The sequence below is a fragment of the Galeopterus variegatus genome, unplaced genomic scaffold (genome assembly GCF_000696425.1).
Source record: "Galeopterus variegatus unplaced genomic scaffold, G_variegatus-3.0.2 Scaffold334, whole genome shotgun sequence".
NCBI classification, from domain to species: Eukaryota; Metazoa; Chordata; class Mammalia; order Dermoptera; family Cynocephalidae; genus Galeopterus; species Galeopterus variegatus.
In genome coordinates, this window is record NW_007726445.1 from 705,645 (window position 1) to 714,315 (window position 8,671).

The 8,671-nt window shown below is 44.6% G+C and overlaps 1 protein-coding gene across 1 annotated transcript in view; it reads right to left on the reverse strand.

Moving 5' to 3' along the window:
• The window catches only part of LOR (loricrin), a 19,106-nt gene extending 17,233 nt beyond the window's left edge, over nt 1–1,873 (reverse strand). Inside the window, exons 1-5 of the mRNA XM_008567645.1 lie at nt 1,700–1,873; nt 1,410–1,598; nt 1,189–1,362; nt 669–767; nt 340–513 (exon numbers count right to left, since the gene is read on the reverse strand). Of these exons, the coding sequence (XP_008565867.1) occupies nt 340–513; nt 669–767; nt 1,189–1,362; nt 1,410–1,598; nt 1,700–1,873 (810 nt within the window). The remainder of the gene's footprint in view (nt 1–339; nt 514–668; nt 768–1,188; nt 1,363–1,409; nt 1,599–1,699) is intronic.
• Nucleotides 1,874–8,671: the final 6,798 nt, after the last annotated feature.

Sequence of the window (8,671 nt, forward strand, 5' to 3'; positions counted from 1 at the left end):
TACCACCACCTCCACCACCTCCAACACCTCCATCACCACCACCACCACATCCACAACCTCCACCACCACGTCCACAAACTAAATCACCTCAACCACCTTCACCATCACCACCACCACCACGAACACCACCACCACCACCTCCACCACCTCCACCACCACCACCACTACGTCCACAACCTCCACTGCCAACCCTTCCACCTCCACCAATTCCACCACCACCTCCACCAACACCACCACTACCACCATCACCACCCCCACCATCACCACCTCCACCACCAACTCTGCCACCTCCACCACCACCACCTCCACCACCACCACCACCACCACAATCTCTACCACCTCCACCACCACCACCTCCACGACTACCACCACCTGCACCACAATCACCACTGCCACTACCTCTGCCACCTCCACCACCACCATCTCCACCACCTGCACCACCTCTACAACCACCTCCACCTCCAGCACCTTCACCACCGCCTCCACCACCACCATCTCCACCACTGCTACCATCTGCACCACACCACCATCACCACCACCACCACCACCACCTCCACCACCTCCACCACCTCCACCACCTCCACCACCTCCACCACCTCCACCACCTCCACCACCTCCACCACCTCCACCACCTCCACCACCTCCACCACAATCACCACTGCCACCACCTCCACCACCACCATTGCCACCAGCACCACTACCACCTTCACCACCACCACCTCCACCACCACCACCACCACCTCAACCACAATCACCACTGCCACCACCTCCACCACCACCACTACCACCTTCACCACCACCACCTCCACCACCATCAACACCACCACCTCCACCTTTTCCACCACCACCACCACCATCAGCACCTCCACCACTTCCACTACCATCACCATCTGCCACCATCTCTACAACCACCACCACCTCCACCACCACCATTACCTCCACCACCATCACCACCACCACCTCCACCGCCATCACCTCCACCACCATCACCTCCACCACCTCCACCACCACCACCTCCATCATCTCCACTACCACTTCCACCACCTCCACCACCACCATCACCTCCACCACCTCCACCACCACCACCTCCATCATCTCCACTACCACCTCCACCACCTCCACCACCACCATCACCTCCACCACCTCCATCACCTCCACCACCACCACCACCACCACAATCTCTACCACCTCCACCACCACCACCTCCACGACTACCACCACCTGCACCACAATCACCACTGCCACTACCTCTGCCACCTCCACCACCACCATCTCCACCACCTGCACCACCTCTACAACCACCTCCACCTCCAGCACCTTCACCACCGCCTCCACCACCACCATCTCCACCACTGCTACCATCTGCACCACACCACCATCACCACCACCACCACCACCACCTCCACCACCTCCACCACCACCTCCACAATCGCCAATACCACCACCACCACCTCCACCACCACCTGTACAACCACCTCCACGTCCACCATCACCGTCACAACCACCACCACCACCACCATTACCACCTCCACCAACTCCACCACCACTACCACCTCCACCACCATGACCACCTCCATCAACACCTCCACCACCACCAACTCCACCACCACCATTACCACCTCCACCACCAACTCCACCACCACCATTACCACCTCCACCACCAACTCCACCAGCACCATCACCTCCCCAGCAGCTCTACCGCCACCAACATCACCACTGTCACCACTGCTACCACTTCCTTTACCACCATCACCACCTCCTCTACCTCCACCACCACCTCCACCACGACCACCATCACCAATGCCACCACCTCTACCACCACCTCTACAACCATCTCCACCTCCACCACCTCCACCCCCTGTACCACCAACATTACCATCACCACCACCACCTCTACCACCACCACCACCTCTACCACCACCACCACCCCCTCCACCACATTGCTACCATTATTTATTCTCGTCATTACTACCACTACCACCACCGTCATCACCTTTGCCACTCTTTCTCACCAGCGCCATCACAACTAGCGTGTAAAAAGGGAAGACTTAGGGGATGAGTAGCCATATATTCATGATTAAAGGGCTTCAGAAGAGTGGTTAATCCTTTATATGGATAATGAAGCTAGAGTTAGAAAAACAGACAGAAATGATAGGAATTATAAGTAATTTAGGTGTATGTGAGCAATGTCTTTCATAGAAGTAGCAGAGACCAGAGGGTTAAGTTTGGGAATAAAAAATTATGCATTTAATTTGGAGCTTGTTTAATTTATCTGCCTAAGGTGACAACCAGCTGGGGTGGTCTCCCAGTCCAGTCACCCTCTGATGCTTGAATCACCTCTGTAGAATCGCTTAAGAGTAGAAACTAAGCTAATTCATTTTCTATTAGGGAACTCATTTAACCTTAAAGTGGCCGGTTCCTTCTGACTATTTTTATTTTATGTTTTTAATCAATCTGTAATACTGGAATCCATTATCTTTTCAACATTTAAAATGTTTTAGGTCAGGATGAAATTCTTTCTGATCCCACTTCCCAATCCGCGTTCCTTTAGCTCTTCACACAGTCAACCTATGTTGTAATGTGGTGATTTTTTTTTTGTAGATAATTTTCTCTCTTTTTGTACATATTTAGAAACAATATGGTACTATGTCATGTGCATATTTTACTCAAATAGTATACTTTATGTATCTGTCTGCCCCTTGCTTTTTGTTTTTTTCACTCAACAGCTAATTGGCACAGTGGTTAAAAGGATGGACCCTGAAGCCGGACTGCTTGGATTCAGATCACAGCTTTATCCCTTGACAGTTGGGTGATCTAAATTATTTAACCTCTCTTAGCCTCAGTTTCCTTCTTTGTAAACTGGGATTATAATATACCTATCTCCATAGGGTTCTTTTGAGGATTAGATGAGTTAATTTATGTCAGCACTTAGAACCATGCCTGGCACAGCCTGTTGACAGGTATGAAGTCACATTTTTGCTTGTCAAATTTTTTAGTAATTTACAGGTTGTTCTGCCACAGTTTATTTAAACATTCCTAAATTGATGGACACATAGCTTACTCTCATTTTCACTATTGCAAACAAGGCTCCAACCATATTTTTACATATGCCTCTGAATGCACATAAATAATAGTTTCTTAAAGGTAAATGAGAAATAAGATTGATGCATTTTTATCACTTTGAAGGTTTTATTAGAAAAATATAATGATAAAGAGTAGATATCTGCCCCTTGTTTCTTCCACCTGTTGGTTTTAGTTCTACCTCTTTGGCAGCCTGAGCCACGTGACAACTGAGGAAGAAGGCCCTAGTGGTTAGGACTAATAACCTCAGGTTCAGATAACTTTGGGGATAGGGAGGGGTCACCTTTTGAGGGGTCTTACTATGTGCTGGGCCTTCTTTAAGCATTTATATATAATAACTCATTTAATCACTATGATATAGATACCCTGACTATCTGTCTTTCACTCATGAGGAAATGAAGGCAAAAAGAAGCAACGTAATTACTCAAGGTCACACAGCTGGAAGTGACAGATCCTTTGTACAGTGTGAATGTTAAGTCAGTCAATGTAAAACTCTTAGTATTCTACTCACCACCTGGAAAACAGTCAACAAATGTTAGTATCATTCTAGGGATGACTGGTGATTATTAGAGCTATAGAGTTATTGTGATCACCATTATCGTTGCTACCTTGAGACTGTGATAGAGCTCATCTCTGGGACGTTCATTTAATTTGTTTTAACAAAATGATAGCGAAACAGTGGTTTCAAGCCCTGATTGACAAATCTGTGTTATTTATTCTATAGACACAGAACACATTCTTAAACTTTGCGGGGACTTGCTGATAAAATTGCCGTAATTAGCACCTCTGTGGTTTGCCCACACATAAGATAAAGGCAAATATAGTTAAATGTAAAGTAGGTACATAGAAATACTTATTTGTGATGGAATAGAAACTGGTGGGTGTGGGGTTGAATTATGCTGGATGTCCAGGAAACCTTGGCCCTGAGGTGTGAGGTGGAGAGATCAGCTGGTATGAGATGGTGGAGTGTGGAGGCAGACTGAAAAGGAATTTCTTTCTGATCCAGAAAATTATGCTGGAACAAGAAAGAAACAGCATTTATTCATTCATTGAACATCTACTTTGTGATAGAAGTTGGAGATACAAAGATGAACAAGACACAGTCCCTGCCTCAAGGAGCTCACACTGCAGTATGGAGGACAGAAATGTAAATGAATGATGGCGAGACAGGGTGCCACACATGGACACAAAATCGGGGTGTGTAGAAGGTGTGGTTGGAGCACCAGGAGGGTCTTCCTAGAGGAGAAGATGCTCGAGCCAGAGCCCTTCAGAATATGTAAGAGGGACAAACAGATGGGGGAGGAATCGAGGTGGAGGGAAGAGCTTATGCAGACATGTGGGGGTAGCACAGCTGGGCACGTGCAGGCCATTGCAGGGCTTTGGAGGGACACAGTGGAGGGGTGAGATACAGCATGTCATGGAGGGGCCTGAAAGCCGTATTAAGGAGTTTTGACTTTTATCTTGAAGGATCTGAGCAGCTGCCAAAGGTTTTTTTGATAGGAAAGAAGCATGATTATATCCTAATTTCACAGGATAAGTTGTTTCTTTAAATACTGAGGAGAAGCTGAGCTGCCTTGAGGTCGGAGCAGGTGTGCTGGAGAAAAAGAGCCCAGCAGGGATGGATCAGAACCAGGTAGGTGCTGGCAGTGGCCTTGGGAATTGTTAGCAGGTGGATATCAGGAATCATGACAGAGTTTGACTGGCTGCGTTGCTCTGTCTGATGATGTCATATGGAACAAACAAATCATTGAATACCTTTGTCCTGACTGGTAATCCCAGAGTTATTTCATTTAATTCTTAAAATAACTTGTGAATTTGGCATTGTTGTTATTCCCATCTTACAGCTGAGTAAATGAAAGCTCAGAGTTGCTGAGGAAGTTGCCTGAAACTGCATAGTGCGTCGGCGCTAGAGTGTTCCTTTGGGCTCCTGTGCAGTCCAGGGCTATTTTGCCACATGGCAGCCATCTTCAGAAGGCAGAGAGAAAACAGAGTTCATTATGCTGGGATGCAGCATCACTTTGTGAAGCTGTGGAAAGCAGAGACCCTATGCAGCATGTGCTTGGTCTGTGCCCAGAGAGGATTCACTCTGTAGTAGAGTCCCTGCCAGCCCCGCTAGTGCTGGAGGTGATGATCAGGTGTCCTGCTGAGGAGAAGGGATGTGGGGAGAACTAGAAGCAAGTGTGTTCTCCAGGCTTCTCCTCTCTCCCAGACCGGAGGCAGCAGGTGAGACTGGCAGGGTTTGCAGGAGGACCAGGAACCTCTGGCTTTCATCACAAGGAAAAAGCTAGATCAGCACAAATTCACCCCTTCTGGAAAAACTGCTCCCAGCACATGCCTGCTTCTGTCTATAAATCTCAGCAGAGCAGTTTGGCAACCTGGCCCCTCAGCTGCTGTCTTTCTTCTGCAAAGTTTCAGTGATAAGAAAAATGGGATTTCTTAACTGCTTGCTGTAAGACTAAAGGGTGGAGGGGGCCATGGTGAAATGGGGTACCACCCCACCCCACCCTGCAAGGCTTCCTGCCACATTAGGAGCTTGGGTCTTGGGTGCTTCTAGACAGCCACAGCCTGTAAGTTCAGGAACCTACCCACTAGGTTCCTGAACTCCTCAGTTTAATTCTTTAGTTCTTCAGATACTTTCATTTACCACTTATGATGTGTCAGCCACTTGCCAAGAGTTTTATGATGGACTTAATTTTACCTCCATAATAACTCTGAGAAATAGGTACTAATTTTTCCATTTTACAGATAAAAATCTGTGCTGCCCATTGCCACTAGTGTCCATTTGAGGCCACGTCCATTGCGATTCAGTGCACATGGGTAGACAATGTGGTGAATGCCTGGAGACAGCAGAGGACACGGCCACAAGTCCCTATCATGGCAGTCCTCTGGCAGGCTGCTCCCAGGATCAAATGAGAGAATGCGCATGAATGTGTTTTATAGACCATAAAGTGCGGCATGCCTCTAGGGACTGACATTCTGGCAGGAATAAAGGTTCAGCACGCCGCAAAAGTTGAGTAACACTGCCCCATGTAGACCAGAAAGCTCTGGAGACCTGTCACTTGTGACTGCCCCACCACACAATTCAACTGGGTGGCAGTTGTCTTAGCCTTCAAGGTGCTAGCTTGCTCACAAGCTGTGAGGGTATGCCTGTCCCACCCCTAGGCCACCACCCACATATTCCAGCTCCTTCCACAATGCCTGACCTGGAGCTGAGAGAACGCTCAGAGGGGAAAGGTCAGGCACCTGGCAGCCCCTCGTCCTGGGGTGGGGCAGGGGAGCGCCTGCTTCCTTGTGGTACTGAATCCCTGTTTGCCTTAACCTATGCTCAAAGGTCTGAGAAGCACAAGCACATGGAAAAAGCTGGAGGGTCTTCATTAATTAGTTCTTAATTAATTAATTTGCATTTGTAATGAACTTTCATCTCCTGTTCCCTCAAGTGCCTAAGTGAAGAATCTTTTATTGTATTACATTTTATTTGTTTATTAATGTACTGCTCTTAAGCCCATAACAAAGGGTGAGAAATAGAAAATCAGAACCAAGGAAAGGAAAACAGATCAGATACAGGAATCAAAAGATAAGGTTTTTGCATATGTTAATTAGCTTGATTTAGCCATTCTACAATGTGTATAAATATATCAAGACATTGTGTTGTACACCATAAATATATACATCTTTTGTCAATTAAAAAATAAAATAAAATAAAATAATACAGAAATAAAAAACAGAAAACATTCCCCAAAGGACAAGGTTTTTCTTTTCCAAATTTTTTCTTTTTCAAACAATGAACAAAGTATCTAACTTTTGATTACAAAAGCAATGTATGCTTACTTAGAGCATTCATAAAATACAGAATACATAAATAATAAAAATAACCTTTAGAATTGATTACACTTGGGCTGGCCTGTGGCTCGCTCGGTAGAGTGTGGTGCTGATAACACCAAGGCCACGGGTTCGGATCCCATATAGGGATGGCCGGTTCGCTCACTGGCTGAGCGTGGTGCTGACAACACCAAGTCGAGGGTTAAGATCCCCTTACCAGTCATCTTTTAAAAATAAATAAGAAGAAAGAATCACACCAAAATCCATATTCTTAATTAATGATACAAATTTCTCCCTCTAATCACCACATCCTCCTAAACAAAACCCCAGATACACCACAGGGCTAACATTTTAAACAAGCTTAACACTGCCTCAACACTTTTCTGTCCCATTACCTACCCCAACCCCAGAAGCAGCGTGAGGCTGGAAGGTCCACTAATTTCTGAAACAATCCAGGCTAATTGCATATTTATTGTTTTAGAGACCACCTTTTTTACAAAACAGTAATATATCACTTCAACAGCATGTTTAATGACAATAATATTCTGTTGCATGGATATATCTCGATTTAATTAATTCTCTACTGCTAACTCACATTATTGCCTTTTTCTCTGCTCTTTTAAAATTGTTGCCATAAGCATCCTTGTACATCTTAGTCTGTAAACATCACTGATATTTTTCTCATGGTAAATTTCTAGAAGCAGAATCCTGGGGTCACAGCACACTCATCATGTTTTATGTATGTGTAAGACACAGCCTCTGGAGGTAGATCACTTAGGATTGGATCCCAGCACTGCCACCTGCCAGCTGAATGGCCTGGGAGGACTTCCCAGGATGGCAGCAGTTTCCTCTCTGGTGAATGTGGGTAATAACAGTGCCTCCCTCATTGAGTTGCTATGAAATGCATGTGGCTCAATTCATGGTAAGGACTTAGCTCACGGCCTGGCCTGCAGTGAGCTCAAAACTCTTGGCAATTATCATTATTATTGTTGTTATCACTGTCAACTTGTCCTTCTGCAAAAGTGTCCCAGTTTAAACTCCCACAAGCATTGTATGAGAGCATTTGTTTCCACACACCTTTGTCAACACTGGGTATTATCATTCCTTTTATTATTTCATTGTTTGCCAACCTGATAGGCAAATTGTTGCTTTAATTTTACGTCTTTGATTACTAGTGACAAACATTTTCTTGATGACTTTATTGGTATTTATTTATAGGTGAATTTCATGTTTATGATTTTTTTCTTGTTTCTGGTAGATTGTTTATCTTTTTCTTATGGATTTCTTCTTTAATATATTAAGGATATTAATCTCTTGCTGATCATATATGTTCTAAATGTGTTTCTTCCCCAGCTTTTCTGTGATATTTAATTTTTTTCTATTTGTGGATGCAGAATTTGTATTTTTTCTTGTTGCTCTTGCCTGTGCTTGTACACTTAGAAGCCTACCATGAGATCAAGTCATTTATATTTTTCCAATTTTTAATTTTTATAATACTTTACTTTTACCACTTGAATTAAAATAAAGTTAATTGGAATTTTAATAATTTATTTCCCCACCTTTTTGTTTAATTATTTCTCAATTAGTTATTACATACTGAGTTATATATCCTTGGTTTGTTTCTTGGTAGTCTCCTCTGTTCCATTAATCTCTGTCTTTTTTTATGCTTGTATTTTTAATTTTTTATAGCTTGTAAGATACTTTAATATCTGTTTTTTTTTTTTTTTTTGTTAAATTTTTATTTTGTCAATATACACTGTATATGATTATT